This window comes from Dendropsophus ebraccatus, chromosome 1 (assembly GCF_027789765.1).
Source record: "Dendropsophus ebraccatus isolate aDenEbr1 chromosome 1, aDenEbr1.pat, whole genome shotgun sequence".
Taxonomy (NCBI): Eukaryota; Metazoa; Chordata; class Amphibia; order Anura; family Hylidae; genus Dendropsophus; species Dendropsophus ebraccatus.
This window is the reverse complement of record NC_091454.1, coordinates 148,507,919-148,526,405: the sequence shown is the minus strand read 5'-3', so window position 1 is coordinate 148,526,405 and position 18,487 is coordinate 148,507,919. Positions and strand designations below refer to the sequence as shown.

The following is an 18,487-nucleotide window of genomic DNA, read 5'->3' as shown; positions in this document are numbered from 1 at the left end:
TGTTGTCCAGCCCCCCTATAGGCCCCCCTTATGTTGTCCAGCCCCTCTATAGCCCCCAGTGTTGTTCATCCCCCCCATAGCCCCCCTCATATTGTTCATTCCCCCCATAGCCCCCCTCATGTTGTCCAGCCCCTCTATAGGCCCCCCTTATGTTGTCCAGCCCCCCTATAGGCCCCCCTTATGTTGTCCAGCCCCTTTATAGCCCCCAGTGTTGTTCATCCCCCCCATAGCCCCCCTCATGTTGTCCAGGCCCTCATAGCCCCCAGTGTTGTTCATCCCCCCCATAGCCCCCCTCATATTGTTCATTCCCCCCATAGCCCCCCTCATGTTGTCCAGCCCCCCTATAGGCCCCCCTTATGTTGTCCAGCCCCCCTATAGGCCCCCCTTATGTTGTCCAGCCCCTCTATAGCCCCCAGTGTTGTTCATCCCCCCCATAGCCCCCCTCATGTTGTCCAGGCCCCCATAGCCCCCAGTGTTGTTCATTCCCCCCATAGCCCCCCTCAAGTTGCCCAGCCCCTCTATAGCCCCCAGTGCTGTCCCCCTCTGATAAAAAAAAAACCCAACAACAACTCACCTTACAACACGCTCCCCCGTCGGCCTCGTGTCTCTTCTTCTCTCTTCCCTGTCAGATGAGCCGCTCCCTGGTCCCGGGCTGCGCCACCACTGAGCTCCATGTGAGCTGCGGCGGCTGCTGGGACTTCCGTTATGCGCACCCTGTACCGGAAGTCCCAGCTGCCGCGGCACGCACACGGAGCTCAGTGGTGGCGCAGCCCGGGACCAGGGAGCTGCTCATCTGACGGGGACGGGGGCGGCACGCTTGTGACCGCAAGCAGAACGCTGCTTGCGGTCACAAGAGTGATTGACAGGGCGGGAAGCCTATGGCTTCTCGCGCTGTAAATAGGAACCCTGCTACATTTAACTGGAAGCGATTGATGCGATTGCTTCCAGTTAAAAGGCAAGGTGCGGCACCCGGAGGCCGAGTGGCCCCCCCAGGAGCACGGGGGCCCCCCTTGGGCTTGCTGGGTGGAGACCACATTGATATGGTCTCCAGCCCTGTGTCCCCTTACTGGGGGGCGGGGCCTACAACTGCTCGGGGCCCACCGGGGAATTCCCCGGTCCCCCGGTGGCCCAGTCCGAGCCTGCGGATGCGTACAATGTATGTATCTACGTATTGTTTAGGAACAAGAAGTCCAGCAATAAACAGGAATCCCTGCTCCTGTATGTACACTGTAACCTGTTAAACTCTTTGTTGTTCACAGCACCCAATTAGAGCTTGGTTTAAGGAGTCTAATACATGGCTCAATTATCATGTGGGCAGGGACCCACTAATGGTGACTGGATCGTTAATGGGGCCTAGTACTTCCATTATTGTTGGCCTCACATCCCCAATTATGTGGGAAGAAATGCGGCCAATGGTTTCTACCCCTGCTTAAGACATACAACTAGCTGACAAATGACTATTTAGGCCTATTACACAGAGTAATAGTCGAGAAAGGTTTTATATTTCATTGTTCTAATAATCCATGAGGTTTTCCAGGAGGTGATAGGTCCTCCACAAAAAAAAAAACAGACACTGCAGATCAATAGGATGTGATTAGCCAACAACCGAGCGCAATGGCCTATTGCACAGGATAATATTGGCCTGTCTAACCTATAATCACCTTGTGTAATAGAGCCTTTACATTGCTGCTCATATAATAATGATGCTATTAATATACAACCCCCAACCCCCCGCAGAAGCTTAGATATACTTCCTTTGGCATCTCTCTGAAACAATGTTGCAACACATAATACTATATTATGCATTTAAAAAAAAAAAAACAAAGAGATCTCTTTAGCTAGCCCTGCAGCACCCTCGCTTCTATGAGACATTGGTAACATTTTTTAATGGTGTTTTGATGTCATTTATGGTAATACCTCTGTACCATTAATATCTATACTGATACTCCCCTATTTCCCCGAAAATAAGACATTCTCCAAAAATAAGACATAGAGGAGGATTTACAGGATAGCTTAAAATAAGGCATCCCCCGAACATAAGACCCCCGCTGCCACCAGAGTTATGTCTGGTTATGCTGGTTTGGGATGAAAACTACTGTACAGTATATAATAAATGTTCATTTTTGTTCAACAATAATTGTAAATTATTCATGGAAAATACAACATCCCCTGAAAATAAGACACAGGGGAGATCTATCAAACAGGGTGTAAAGTGAAACTGGCTCAGTTGCCCCTGGCAACCAATCAGATTTGCCTTTTCATTTCCCAAAGAATCTGTGAGGAATGAAAAGTGGAATCTGATTGGTTGCTACGGGCAACTGAGCCAATTCTACTTTACACCAGTTTGATAAATCTCCCACTATGTGCCGCTTTGGCAAAAATTAATATAAGACACTGTCTTATTTTCGGGGAAACACGGTAGCTAGAAACAGATCCTAGAATAAGGGAGAAGGAACATACCCCAAATAAAAGTTTTAAATGTTTTCCTTCCACTTTGTATTGGGATCCGTTCCCATTTTTATTAAAACAGACATATAGGAGAGTGACTCTCCCACACCCAGTGATAAACAACCTTTCCTAATCTGTTCAGTAAATTCACCTTCAGTTTTAATTTATCCTTCCAGTTTTAAAGCTTTGATGCTAGTGATAACTTTCTACATATGACATCTCTGGCAATATACATGGGATTTGAATACATTGTTAGCGTAATACCTCTTAATTAGACTGATATCTATCAAATTGATGCACATGTTTTTATCCTAAACAGTGCACACAAAAAGGAGTGGATCTCTGATACATGCTATGTCATTCCAGTTGCACAGGGTTGTGCAATACCTGAATAGCACTAATGGTATTAATTTTGTTTTAGTAAGAGTGGGTGTGAGATAACCTTCCCAACAGGCGGTTGTGTACACACTTGTAAACTAAAAGCACCGATTCACAGACCAGACAGCAGTACGGAAAGAATATTTATGGCTTGATTGTTACTCCTGCACCTGGATACTAGAAACACATGTAATAAATTCCAGATTTACAAAGCCTAAGACATCTGCAAGTGGAATGACATCAACATAAATACACAGTGAGTATTTTATATGAAAACATATTTATATATTTTCTATACAACATTCACTAAAATTGGGTATACTTTTACACTACACAAAACAATAATCATTATTATATTATATCCCAAACCTTAGAATTGAATTTGTTATTAAGATTGTATCTTTCCAAAAGAATTCCAACATTGGTATACCATTATACCTCACAAGCATATGTAATAGAACATGGGCAACAAGAACAACACGTATACCATATAAGCAAAAAGATTACTATCTGGCGATGTATAAATATGTTGCATGGTGGAAAATCCTGTTTGTATTTCTTAATTTTGTAAATATTTATTTAGTGGGAAAAAAAGATAAACATAAGGTTTTTTTTGTTCTACAGTATTTTAAGTGTTTCTGTTATTTATAAAAAATAATGTTCACATATAATGCAGACATGTAAAAAGCACCAATCAGTAGATATACAGAAGCTGGGAGAAGAAGGCGGCGGTGTGCTTTATTTCCCAGCTGGGTGCTCAATCCATCTTATAGCAATGAGTCGGAGAAAGCGACAAGCAGGGGAGTAAAGTGCACAGCTGTAGGCTTCTCCAAGCTATAGCTAATGCTACCCAGACTAATGCTACCTGTCTGTGGGAGATGTCAAAGGTTTTTATAAATGACAGTAACACATTACAGTAAGTCAGTAGAATAAAAAAAAAATCATGAGCTTTCATATGTGATTAGTTTTTTCCTCTTTTAAGTCAGTGATGAAGTGTAAAAACTAGCTTGGCTCTGCTGATGTTCTTGCATGACTTCTCAATAATCAGAACTGATCAGTTCTGTCTTCAGCCATAGGATATAGCTTGAGAAGTACTTGCCCCCTCCCTGAACTGCCAGCATCTTCAAATCCTTTAGTGTAATGATAGAACCTGATTGCTGCTGTCATTGCAATAGAAGCTCCTATGATGCTTTTCCAGTAATAACAGAATGGGTTCTACCATTACAGTAAAGGATTTGAAGTTGCCGGCATTGTGATATAGGCATGGAGGAGAGTGGAGTGGGCAGAGATCACGGCTTCAGCTTATAGGACTATTATGATCCTATGGCTAAAGTACAAAATTTGAACAATGTCCACAAAGGCCATAGACCTTGGCACTCCCGTATGCTCGTAATTAATCTCAGGTGCTTTAGGTGGAGACCTGCCTTTAGAGTCCGTGCTACCGGAGGTGCTCTACCAAGCAGAAACAAAGTCCAGTGTGAACACAGCAACTTGAAAGAGTAAATGTGGCACTCACCCGATTGTAGCAAAAATAGTAATATCTTCTTTATTGAAAAACTAAACAGGTTACATGGTGCAGACAAGAAAAGAAAAGGCAACAGCTGTTTCACACGTAATGTGCTTTATCACAGCCCTTCATGCCTGAAGTGGATCTGCTATGATTTGGAAGGTGAGGGAGACTTCCTGGGTCAGAGTACAGTGCTGCAGACCCCGCTATGCAGACCATGTCCCTCCTCCATTTGCGCTCCCACCCAGCACAGGGAGCTCTTAAACCAAAGCAATGCTCTTAAACCAAGTTACAATTTTGAAAAACTGTGAGCTCTTAAACCAAAACGCTCTTAAACCAAGTTACTCTTAAATCAAGGTACCACTGTATTCTCTACTAAAAAGAGTCAGAGGCTTTCCCAAGCTTCTGAAGGAAGTGAGGGATAAAATGCCTCCTCCCTCCCCTTCCCCAATCCGATTGATAGTCAGGGCTCAATTACCCAATCTCCTAAAGAATTGCAAGCAGGGCTCAGCTTCTAACTGACAATAACACGAAGCGAGGGGAAGTGAGAAGGCATCCTAGCTCCCAGAACTTTAGTGGCATGGAAATACTCATTGAACACTTTGCACTAAAGATGAATAGCTAAATGAAAGGCACCACGGAGGAAATTTAACAAACTGGTGTAAAGTAGAATTGTCTCAGTTGCCCCTATCAACCAATCAGATTCCACTTTTCATTCTTCACAGATTCCTTGGAAAATGAAAGGTGAAATCTGATTGGTTGCTAGGGGCAACTGAGCCAATTCTACTTTACACCAGTTTGATAAATCTCCCCACATGTGTCTCATTGCCCTAATGGTTTTCTGAAAGTTTCAGCAGTTTGCAATGGGAATTGCAGCTGAAAGATTCATTTAAGCTAGCTGTCTAGCTTTAGGCTATGTTCACACAACGTGAAAGGCAGGCCGTTCTGTGACCCCGGCCAGGTCACGTAACGGCCGGTCTCTGCACGCATCATCCCGGTTGGTACTGCAGTACCGGCCGGATGATCTTTTGGCCGGAACACAATGAAGCTAGCGGCCAGAATTGCGCCTGCAGAAAACTGACATGTCAGTTATTTGCGGCCCCGTACAGGATCCCGGCCGGAGCGTATACGATGTGTATACGCTTCGGCCGGGATCCCAAAGAAGATAAGGCTATGTCCACACCGCACAAAGTACGGCCGTTGTTGCCGATGGCCGTACTTTTACGTAGTGTGAACATAGCCTAAATGTTAAGAAAATGATTCCATATTGTCCTGCTTATTTAAAGAAATATTAAAGATTTTATGAAAAAGGTTTTACTGTAGCTAGCTTTGTAAGGACTTTTGCACTGATAAATTCTTTATCATGTACTACAAAAAAGGCGATATGAAAAAACTACAGTACATTATCTATATTTCCTGTAAAAAAAAAACAGAAGGAAGTCAACGCAGAGAGTTCATAGGAATCCTCTGGTCTGCATATTTTCATACACATAAAAAAAGGAAAATCATGAAATACATGAGAGAACAATATATTTTACAGTGTAGAGGTTTCTGGTTTGTCTTTTTAAACCAAAGGCAGGTATTTGCTGTCATCTTTGAGGTGGCCATATATATGCATAGTATACAAAGAGTTTAGTGGTCTAAACTAACAAGTACGCTGGAGCGTGCCTGCACTGTGAGAGGTGAGGAAGGCTGATGTGGTATACCACAAGTGGCCAGGTGAGGTCCTCAGAGTTATCGGGCTTGGTTTATCACTGGAGGGCCAATGTCATGAAGCATACCTCTAGTTACCTAGTTGTTACCTCTAGTTACCTAGTTACCTAATGAGACATACACAGTCCCATGAAAGAAGACAATATGCTGACTAGTTGTGTGGACCACCGTTTCATTAGGGTTGGGGAGTCTTAGCTGCAGTAACTGATAGTCCACAGGTCTTAGAGTGCAGTTTTGCCAAGATGGAAAAGGTTGAACACATTGTCAGTCATGCGCTGCTAGCTCCGGGGGCCAGTGCGCTCATGTATTCACGCACACTGCTGTATAGCGTTCTTATTTTTAGGCCTGTTTTGTTGTTTTCACTTTCTTGTGATAGTTCACACCCTGCATTTTTCTCTCCCCTGATGATTCCAATAGGATGAAACACATAGGGAGCCACTGGGTAGGGTGGGTGTAGGGTCTCTTTTGAGGGGTAGACAGGGCAGGGTCTGCCCTTTTAAGGGCGACAAACCCGTCGGATCCCTGAGTGAGTAGGAGTCGACAATGCACCATTTCTTAGGGACAACTAAGGCTGGGCTCCCTGCCTGTTCTACATTTGCTCTACCCGTTCTAAGTGACCCTTTATCTTGCTACAGATTACTTTACACCTGCTGACATCGGAGGTGGTAAGGCGGCCGTTTTGGCTGTTTACATATTTATATGTCTATTTTTTAGAGTATGGTCTGTAGAGGTATTTATTGTGGCCTTATGTTAATAAATGTATATATTATTGGAGTGACATTTGTTGGCATCCAGCCTATGGTTATTGGAGGAGAGGACTTTATTTGTTTCATACTATTTTAATGCATATGTATTAATGGTTAAATTTTATTGGTATACCATCTGTCATTATACTGTTATCCGGGTATTGGTGCCTTTTTTGGCTAGTATTTTTCTGTGATTACACATTGTCAGTCTGTTAAAATGTCAGTTAGGGAGGTGTCAGGTTAAAGGGCACAGAGACTGAGTTGTTGAGAACTTGACATAGATAAGTGCTGGCAGTTTAATTGATATGGAGGTGGGTGCCTGAGGCCTGAATGCTGTTGACCCATCGAAACTTTAGTCAAATGATATATCTACTGTAGAACAGAATAATAGGGGTTTGTCAGGCTGTTGCCTATTCTATTAGGTTAAGCCAAATGGTGTTGGTTTTGCTCTCTCATTTAGGATCAGTTTTGAGTAGTAGTACTGCTTCATCTCCATTAAGTTTTAAGTTATAGTTCTACCTGGTGTTAAAATTACCAAGCCTCCCACCCTCTGTACCAATTTTCCAAAAGGAGTGAAAACAAAGAATTAGCTATTCTCGCCAGAGGAACACTCAGAACTACCTAAGAAGCATAGTGCATGGACAGGCATGTCCTTTTATTATCTGAACTAGCACAGAAAAATATTGTGCTGGTTAATAGGAATATAGCTATCCATCAAAAAAAGCCAGTTCATTGTTATGACTATTGTATTCATAAATGGAGTAGTCTGGTCTTCTGCCAGCAATAACATATACAACAGTCAGCAATCAAATATTGCTGGAAATACATATATTTATTGGGTTCATACATAATTCATGACCAACACGTTGACTTGAATGGGTTATCCAGGTTAAAAAAAAACATGACTACGGTCTTCCAGAAACAATGGCTTGTGTTCGGCATTGTGGCTAAGTGAAGTGAGGCTGTGCTGCAGTATCACACAGGACTTGTGCACAGATGTGCTTTTAGGAATAAAGTAGTAGTTCTGCACATTAGATGTGGCATTAAATTAGTCCTTTTAGACATGGTACCAGAACCTATATTGTATACATCACCTGCACAATGAAAGGGTTGTGACCTGTCCTCAATGACCAATCAACTATTCGGTGCAAAGTAAGGTCAGATCATTGTGAAATATCAGAGACCTTGGCTGATCCCTACACATAATGTTATCCACAAAGACATGTTCTGACTTGATTGAAAGTAAATATGAAATAGAATTGTGGCTTATAGGCTTATTGTGCCGGGATGAAGGGATAGAGAGAAATAATCAAGTGGTGAAAGTTTACTGAACGTTCCTGTGCCACACTGAAAAAGTCCATTCAGATAACTCATGGTCTCCCTTACCAAATATTTCTAAAAGGAGAAATTCAAGAAAAGATGCCAACAGCGTTGGCACAAAACAATGTTTAATAGCTGAACACTGTGCCTTTGTGTAGTATACCTCAAGAGAAAATCAATCATTTTAATAATGACATCAAGTAACGTGTAGGGGGTGTAAGTGAACTCCCCATTATATTTAGATATAAATCAGCTTCAGTGTTTTGCATAGAAACATAGAAGATTGTCGGCAGAAAAAGACCACTGGGTCCATCTAGTCTGCCCTTTTAGTATTTCCATTCTCATTATCTTGCAGTGGTTGTTGTACTAATAGTTTTGTAAAATATTTTAAACCATTTTATTCTTTTAAAATCATGTGATCTGCAATTGCAGGAAATGTTGTTTTCTTTTTTTTTTAGTGCTCTCTGCTAACATCTCTGTCCAAGACAGGAACTGTCCAGAGCAAAAGCACATTCCCATAGAAAACCTTTCCTGCACTGGACAGTTCCTGTCTCGGCCAGAGATGTCAGTAGAGAGCACTGTGTCAGACTGAAAAGAAAACAACATTTCCTGCAGGACATATAGGAGCTGATGGGAAGAATGGGAAGACTTGAGTTTTTAAAATAGAAGTCAATTACAAACTTTCTGAAACCTGTTGATTTGAAAGAAAACAATTTTCACTGGATAACCCCTTTAAGGTGAATCTGTCAGCTGCAATTCATGTTCTAAATGTTTGGCACTGTTAGTTAGTTGCTAGGGTAAGGAGACACATGGTACCTTTCATATATCCAGCTTTACTTCCAGATCATAGAAAAATGCAATTATTCTCTAGTAAAAAGAGTCAGAGGCTTTCCCAAGCTCCTAAAATGAGGGATAAAAAAATGCCTCCTCCCTTCCCTCTCCCAGTTCTGTGTAGTGTTGTAGTGTAAGAACTGAGAACTACACCAGCCTTTAAACAGAGTAGGAAGTCTATGTAAAGTCTTACTTTAGTGGAGGCTGTGATCAGCAATATGGTTGCGGATATGGTGTGCTAGATCAGCGATATTTGTCCAAATTTAAGTGGGATCAAGGAGGGACCACAGTGCATGCGGATTTGTCCAGCCCTGAGGTGCTGAGGCAGGTTGCCAATAGCTAAAGGAGCCTAGAAGGATCTAACCCAGGTAAGACATCTAGGTCTGTAACACATAAGTAATTGACAAATGTTTTGTCAAGGACAAAATGTTTGAGCTTGAAAGACAGGCTATGTTTGGAGAGTGAGAGAGATTTCCCCACTGGAGACTAGAATCCTAACCCAGAGAACAAGACAACCGTCAGTGGGTTCTCCATCCCTGAGGGAAATACAGTGTTTACACCAATAGTGGGCAAATGTACTGCCTACAGGTGAGAAGCCCTGATTGTTGCTGTTGTAACAAACTGAGAATGCTAACCACCATAAGAGCATGCATTGCTCAAGCCTACTCAGGGCCAACAACCTATGTTACTGGAACCTTCTGCAGATAGTTCTAGAGAGGACCCTTTGTGTAGTTCCTAATGTTTCTGATTAGGCAATAGAAAAACATAGTCTTAGGGTCCTATTCCACCGGACGATTATCGTTCAGATTATCGTTAAATCGTTCGAATCTAAACGATAATCGTTCGGTTGAAATGTAGTTAACGATTAACGACCGAATGAGAAGTCGTTGATCGCTTTATAAGACCTGGACCTATTTTTATCGTTGCTCGTTCGCAAAACGTTCGCAAATCGTTCGCATTGAATAAGATGTCGTTCGGCCGTTCGCAGTAGATAGCGAATAAATAGCGAAGAAGAAACGATCGCAATTACGTTCATAAGTAACGATTATCGTTCCATGGAAATGAGTGAAAGTTTTCAGGTCTTTCGCAATAGTGCTCATTTGAGATCGTTAATCATTAACGATTATGTGAACGATAATCGTCTAGTGGAATAGGGCCCTTAGTTTACCTTCCAAGACGAGAAGAGGATGGCTGCCAGTCAAAATATTGTGCAGCTATTGGTCATCACATACAGGTGTGGTTTTACTCACATGCAATGATTGTGACCGGCACCCAGCCCCTATCTCCAAAATGATCAGAGGGAGTAAGTGAGCACAATGGACCAGAACAGGTAAGATGTTTTTTTTCTTTCCGGACAACCGCTTTAAGGAATTCATGTCTAAAATGTCCCCTATCAAAACTGTAAATTTATATGAGAAACAGAAAGCATATGATTCACTTTTCCCCAGAATATATTGAGATGTGCAACACTTACTTGATGTTATCAGTTGATGAAATTTTAAAATGTACTCAGAAAAATATTTGCACAATGTTTGGTAGTTGTCTTTCAGTTAGAGATCTGTTATGATAAAAAAAAATCTTATTATATCACTATCAATCACATGAGAAGCAGGAGGAGCAGTTTAATTACACATGAATAAATTGTGTTAAACTTTCTGGTAATGGAGCTCTGAAGGGTTTAAACAAAATATTTATAGGCCCCTAAACCTTTGTGCATGATTCACTAAACTGTATAAGATGATGTATAGACTAGTGCAATAGACAGGCAAATCAGATATATGTTGCATCAGTCACAGGTATGCTTTTATGGAATGTTACAGTGATGTATTTGTCCAATATTAATCACTATTATAATATTACTGTAGCTACCCAATAGAGAAATGCAGGCACCTCCATCCTCTTCTCTTTTTAAGTTCCCTCCAGAGTGGTGGTACTATAGACAGCCACCTGACACACAGTTTACAGTACCCACTATTTGGAAGGAGCTCAGATAAAGCAGAGGAAGACAGACAGAGAAGCTCTGATAAAAGAACTGTCCATACAGTATATGGGCAGTGATTATGTATAAGCTGTCCATATATGGGCAGTGACTATATATAAGTTGTCCATATATGGGCAGTGACTATATATAAGTTGTCCATATATGGGCAGTGACTATATATAAGCTGTTCATATATGGGCAGTGACTATATATATAAGCTGTCCATATATGGACAGGTACATCATCGGAGCTATGGAATACATTGGAACTTTCCATTCAAGGTGCTCCTGACATATACTGCCAATGGAAGACTTAAATGTGATCTGGGTGGGGCGGGACCTAGTACCCTTTCTACAACTTACTTTTTCTGCTACCAGCTAATAAAAAGCACTGTACTCACATTTCAGAGTTCAGTGCCAGCACTCTGATCCTCCCCAGTTTACTTCCCCTAATAACATTCCAAACCCACTGAAGCCTCAGTGATTCGCCTCTGTGTGTTTAGAACATCAAGAGTAGACCTGGTGGAGCACATAATCAAGGGAAGTAAACAAAAGCAATGGGGCAAACTGTAGCACTAGCACTTGATTTAAACCCCTGCATATTTTTTTTATTAATTTAAATTAGAGAATGCCTTTAAGCTTTTAAAAGGTGTAATATTGCTGCTTTTATGTCAGTATTATGGTTGAAAGTCCAGCCTCATTATAAGTCTGATAAACATAAGTGAAAAAATAATAAGAGCCAAAAATGCTTTATGTTTTTTACTCAAAGTACCTTAAAGTGTAACTGTCATTTCAGAAGAGTTTTGGCAAGCCATAAAGAAATGTCAAAAGTTTTCATTGGTGTGGGTCTGAGTGTTTAGACCCCCACCAATGACTAGCACAAAGGGGGAGAAGAGCATCAGAAGGAAAATGTCATATATACATATAAGTGGTTAAACGCACAACAAAATATGTATGTGGTTACTAGTTAATAAACTTTTAATGAGATTTGAAGGGAATCCATCTCCTGCAATTCATGTTCCAAACTGCTGACACTGTTATATAGCTGTTAGGTCAGGGAGACACACCGGTGCCTATGATTCGTCCAGCTGTGCTTCCCTAAGAAGTGACAACTAATGTGACTTTATTTTTTCTTTGTTTTATTTTCAGCCACTTAACAGTCTTAATGCAATCTGATAACTTTGAAGACATTTCTGGATAAAAAAAATAAATAGGTGAGAATGTTTTGCATATTAATGTTTATTACACAAAAAAACTTAATAAACATGCAAAAAATTTCAATTGGTCTGAGTCTTAGTGATCAGACCCTGACCAATCACTAGAATACACGAGGCATTGCGCATGTGGCTGAGCATTTTTGATATGTCTCTACAACATGTCAAAAGATTTTTAACAACAGTTCTTATTTAACCCCTTAAAGGGGTATTCCACTAAAAAAATTCTTTGCAATATTTAATAGTACCTAAAAAGTTAAATACATATGCAATTGGATGTTATTACGACCTCTGCACTATTTTTGATCTTTTTTAGGTGTCTCACCCCATGTCAGCGCAAAAATGCTGCTACACTGAGACTTCTCTGTCTTGTTTACAAGACAAGGTCACATTTCCTCTGTCTCTGTTTTGGGCTGAGTTGTAAATATTTACTGCTGCTAACCCAGCCCACTGCAGAGACACAGGACAGTATAGGCATGTCTCCAGTGTGAGAGGTGACTGCATTTGGTGGAATTCCCCTTTAAGGACCCATGACATACCAGTATGCCATTGAACCACCGCATGATTCCTGAGCACAGCGCCGATCAATCATCAAGTACCAGCCTGCCCTAAAGAACTGGGGGCAGGCCCACTGGCCCGCAGTGTGACTAAACCCCCTCCCCTCTGTGACACGGCTCCATTGATTGTAATGGAGCTGCGTCACAGAGGGGAGGGGATTTTTTCAAACAGGTTATAATCTGCTGTTATGTTCCAATAGAGCAGGGGATGCTGCTTACATACCTACCTTTATTTTGTTCATCCCTGTCCCCAATCTGATATGCTTATTGGTCTGTTTGGTGCACTGGGGGCCTTACTTTACCTCTCAGTGCATCAATCCCCCGCCTGCTGCCTCTTGAATATATATTGTACTCTCTGCAGTGACATAATTCTATGCTGCTTGTAACTGCAAATCTACCGATGAATATTCATTAAGAGGCAGCAGTTAAAAAGTACTTAAACAATGGAATAAGTAGGCTTTTAAGGGTTTCTCCTAAAAAATGAGTATTCATATGTTTAATAGGCAAAATTATATACACTGTGTGGCTATGCTCACACAGTTAAAAAAAAAAAAAACTTTTTAAAATTATATCCATTAAGACCGCATTTTAATTGACCTCAATGGAATGCATTGAAGTCAACAGAATGACAGCCACTCAATACATACAGATTACATAATGGGATACCAGTCCATTTGAACTAGAATAATGTACCAACAGCCGTCATTGTAAAGGTTAGATGAATCCAAAGAGGCGCCAAAGAGGAAGGTATGTCTCTTAGCCTCCTCCTCTGCAGCTTTCCCATGCGGTAGCAGTCTACTCCTTTGTCTGGAGCACCATTAGGAGCACTGCTCCGCCCCCATAGCGGCAAAGCGCTATGGGGATGGGGTAGTGCTCCTAACCGTACTCCAGACAGAGTAAACTGCTAACCGGATGGGAACTGCGCCAAGGAGGATAAGTATATAAATGCAACATAATAAAGGTGGATTGGCAGTTATTATCATCTGCCCTATAGGAACATGACAGAAGGATACATTCTTCTAACTTGCTGTTAGTTTTCCTTTAAGTGATTTGGATTACAATGAATATAGTTTGACTGATAGATTTAGTCACATCACACACCAGACATCAACATCAGTCTTGTGTTGAATTTTTCCCAGTTTGGCTCTGCCACATTATGCAGAGTTGAATTCTAAACATTTCCCTATACATTAAGGCCATGTTCCCAAATAGTAAGACACCGACCCTTCTGTGAGCGGGCCCGGTCACAGAACTAGCGGTGTCACAGAAGATCATCCCAACAAGTACTGCAGTACCGCCCGGATGATCTTTACTTCCCCTGAATTCGGATGCGGGCACATCCATGCGCGCCCGCATCCGAATTCCCCGCTGCACAGAATGGAGCGTGCACTGACAGGTTTTCTGCAGCCGCAGAAAACTGCCTGTCAGTTTCTTGCGGCACCACTAGGGATCCCGGGCGGAGTGTATACCATGTGTATACACTCCGGACAGAATTCCTTAGAAGACAGCACTACATAAGTTCCGCAGTTGTTACAATGGTCACGATTATTATGAAACTAACGTTGTGTGAACATAGCCTAAGACAGTATTGTTTGGGGTTGTATAATCCTATAGTCCCAAGAAACTAGACACTTTTCTTGTGGACAGTTTCTATGCTGCCTGTTAGGCTGACTAGATAGAACCAAACACAATTCTGTCCTTGGATACCCATTGTTAGTTCTTAAGCTTGCCATACACATTAAATTATTGTCTGGCGAACCTGACAATTTTGGTATGACCAGCAAGCCATCTAATGTGAACCTTCTAAGTTTAGCCAATTTGTGTATGTTATGAATAAGGGTAATTGGATCTGAAATGTAAATACTAGTCATCTCTGCTAGAGATCTCTGCTAGTGAGCTCATGTTTTGGTAAAGAATATGTAGTTGGAAGATATTGATAGTTCGTAAATGTAAGTCTAGTTAGTTTTAACGTCTTACCTTAGAATATTTATAATTTGCTAACTATAAGACTTTTTTAGCATATAAAGCTGTGCCATCTGAAAACATCCTGCATTATAAAAGGTGATAATCCACCCACAGGTATAACTACTCTACCAATGCTAGGATGCCCACCCTCTCAAGTACATTGGTATAGGTGAATTAATTATGCTACCTAGTATTTCATGTGGACCATCAGCTGCAGACTTAGTTGCTAAATATGTATTATACATCTACTTTGAATGGAGATACAAGCAGTAATGCAAACATACCATACTATTCTTTAAAGTTGATAGCTTATACTGTATGTAGAAATATTAATGTGGTGTTTATCACATTGTTTTGCAGACGTGAGGACACTGAAAAACTAAACAAACCGAGTGTATTTTTTAAATAAAGTCAAAGCTTGTCTTCACCAAATTCATCATGGCTGAATCTGGAAACCTTTCGTCAAATGCTTCTCACGTGTCAAACACAAGCAGTATTGTTACTTACTCGGTGGTGGCTTGTTTTGCCGTTATACTCTGCCTGCTCGGAATGATCGGGAATGCAGTTGTTGCCTGGATTCTTACATTCAAGATAAAGAGGACCAAATACACTGTGTATATCCTTAACCTTGCCATTGCCGACTTCATCTACCTTCTCTTTGTGGCCGTTGTCATGTTATTGATGGTTGATCAAATGTTGAACCGCAACATTCCAACAAAGGAAACTACATTTGCATTAGAAGTCATGTATGATTTTGGATATAATGCTGGTATGCTCTTCCTTACAGCAATAAGTGTAGAAAGATGCCTTTCTGTTCTCTTCCCAATATGGTATAAATGTTACAGACCAAAACACTTATCATCTTTCACTTGTGGGTTGATCTGGTTGCTGGGTGTTCTCTTATCCCTTTTAGATAACTTTGTTTGCCCCGCAGAGTCTTTTATGGCCACAACAAAAGAGTGTACTGGAATCCAGATATTCTCAACGGTTCTCACGTTCGTCTTCATCATACCGTTAATGTTCTTCTCCAGTTTTATCTTGATCTATATCATTAAGACATCGTCAAAGAAATCACGACCTCCCAAGATCTATCTTGCCATAATATTCACAGTTCTGGTTTTTCTCATTTCAGTGGCACCAATAAGATTGCTATGGTCTTTACTCTATTTCAAGGCGTTCACAAATACAATGTCTGCTGTGGCCTTCTTTTTTGCCACCACCTATTGTACCGCCTTTAACAGCAGCGCAAATCCTTTCATTTACTTCTTTGTGGGCAGACACAGGAAGAAGAGATTTGGTGGTTCAGTCACTGACGCACTGAGCCGGGTGTTTAAGGATGATGACACCGAGCAGACATCTGATGGGAACACGACTAGCTCTAGCATGAAATGAAAGTGTCAGCTATTCGTTTAGTATAAATATAGGGGTTTCATTTCTGTAGCACTCTAACAAAAGGCATAAGCCGTAATATATGATTACACTTGGGTATCACAGGTTACTTGTAATGCCAGATGTGTTATGTATAACGCTGTGAATTCCATGAAGTAAGGTTTCTACATAAGCACCAGTTTATCATTGCACTTTATTGCTTTGCTTTTATATAACAATGATAGCTTTGATTTTTACATGTCAGGATTATGAAACCCTTATTGCATTAGAGTATGCCAGGTTTAGGTTTGTCATGGAGAACAATTAATACCTCCAAGCTAAAACCTGTATATCACATGACAAGACAAGGAAGAGGTCATATTACATTTCAAGAAGCCACAGTAAAGGAATACTGACTATATCAATGTTCAATGGATTATCGAGTAAACGACTAAGGTTTAGTGATCAGCTTTTGCTCCAATGCTTCAAGAAATATTTATTTATTTCAACTGGGAAAATAGATAGTAGTTAATATTATAATATAAACTTAGAAAATCTTGAAATATATGGTTACAACTTTTATTTAATGCTTTATAAAGCCTTTTACCCAGTGTCGGACTGGCCCACCAGAGGACCGGAGAATCCCTAGGTGGGCCCCCAGCTTTAGAACATGCACAAACACTGACTATCATGTTGTTTCTCGCTGGTTCTTCATGGGTGGACCCCCAGGATCATTTCCTCTGGTGGGCCCCAGATACTACTTTTACCCATACATAACCTGTGAAAATGGACTCTGTATTTATGGTCATAGATACAGATTTGTTAAAGATGTAGAGATACCAACAGTTAAAGGGAATATCAGGAGAGCAGGAAAGCTGATGCTTCTGTAGATACGGTTGGGTGCATGTAGTGATCAATAGCTGCCCGATTGGAGCCTGGGAGACCTGGATGCTTTTCTTGAAAAATATAATATTACAAGTTATGGGCATTAGATTTCTGGTGATACCTTGATCCAGGGATTGTTCTGATTGCCATTGGAGTCGGGAAGGAGTTTTCTCCCTGTAATGGGGCAATTGTCATCTGCCTCATAGGGGTTTTTGCCTTCCCCTGGATTAACACAATAGGGTTTCCCTAGGTTAAATCTGATGGACTTGTCTACTTTCAACCTTATTTACTATGTTACTATGATGTGACAGATGTCGCAGTGACATTGGGCAGCCTTTGGACAATGCCCACAGCACCAGCAACTTGCCTCCACCCCCTCTCTGGACTGCAGAAGTAACAGCATGGGCAGGCGAACAAAGGAAGTAGAAGGCCGAAGAGCAGGAGAGGTAGGATCATTCCATTCCTGCTCTCCGTATCCCCCTTTAACAGAGACCTGGCAGGTCATTGAGGACATCGAGGTGCTTTAGGGAGACAAAAAGAAAATGGGTTTAAAGAAATCATAAAGAAAAACTAAGTAAATGATATATAAGCAAAGTTCCTCTCTTGCTACTAACTTTATTGATGTGTGTGATGCTTGAATCAATAAACTGCCCCCTAAGGCCCTTCCTAGGCATAATGCAGCAGGTCTGATTTATTGTCTTTGTTAGGCCCCATCTCTCTCTAATTTTTTGCTTCTTTTTTGGTGCAAGTGGTTTAAACCTAATTTTTGTAGACAAGAAACCTTTTCCTTACTGTGTTGTGAAAACAGGCCTGCTTTGGTCAAGGCCAAGTTTGCAACCAATTTGATATATACATAATTAATCAAACAAACATAGTTCATCTTGGCACAAAAGATGTACACACAAATTAAAACACACAAAGTAATTGTGCCCCAGTGTATCAGTTTTCCCTGGAGTGTTCCTTTTAAGGCTATGTTCACACTGCGTATGAGTCCGGCCGTAGTGTGAACCGCGAATATACGCACGTAGTTTTGAGGTTGATGCGTTCACTTGAAAGTATACGATATACGCCCGCACAATGCACACTATGTATGAGCTTACGGTCGGATCGTATATGGCGCCGTGAAAAATGAACAAGACCATTGCTTGAGGACGGAAATGTTCCAACTCACGGCCATGGATTCCATGCGGTCCCGTGCGGAGTACTTATTTCAGCCAAATTGAACGTGATTTTTAGATCCAAAAGGTTCTGTGAGTTTTATTGGGCTGGGCGAAGATTTCCAAGTAAATGACCTGTTTCAGATTGCTTCGAAACAAGCTAGGGAAGCATAACTGTAATACGGGCATATGTTCGCGGTTCGTACACATCCGGCCGCGTGCCGATTTTTCCCACGCCCGTAGTTTCAGCCGCACATATATGGCGGCGTACGAAATGCGGCCGGACTCATACGCAGTGTGAACATAGCCTTAAAGAGGAAACCTAGTTGTGAGCAAGGTCGCATCAGTACGGTTAGTAGCAGATGTGAGGCTTAGCTTATATATATTAAACTAGCAGTTAATGTCACAGGCTCTTGCT

The 18,487-nt window shown here is 41.3% G+C and overlaps 1 protein-coding gene across 2 annotated transcripts; it reads left to right on the top strand.

The window, feature by feature from the left end:
- The first annotated feature begins 2,947 nt into the window (after positions 1 to 2,947).
- MAS1 (MAS1 proto-oncogene, G protein-coupled receptor) lies at positions 2,948 to 17,774 on the top strand. Of its 2 annotated transcripts, XM_069956488.1 has the most exons (3): positions 2,948 to 3,082; positions 12,073 to 12,137; positions 15,020 to 17,774. In XM_069956488.1, exon 3 carries the CDS (start codon positions 15,098 to 15,100, stop codon positions 16,049 to 16,051), a length of 954 nt encoding a protein of 317 aa, XP_069812589.1. In that variant the 5' UTR covers positions 2,948 to 3,082; positions 12,073 to 12,137; positions 15,020 to 15,097; the 3' UTR covers positions 16,052 to 17,774. The 2 variants fall into 2 exon arrangements, with proteins under 2 accessions (XP_069812589.1, XP_069812591.1); XM_069956490.1 differs by lacking the exon at positions 12,073 to 12,137.
- Positions 17,775 to 18,487: the final 713 nt, after the last annotated feature.

Bases quoted from the DNA above. Each gene is read 5' to 3' on its own strand.
- MAS1 (XM_069956490.1), top strand. From the start codon at position 15,098: ATGGCTGAATCTGGAAACCTTTCGTCAAATGCTTCTCACGTGTCAAAC.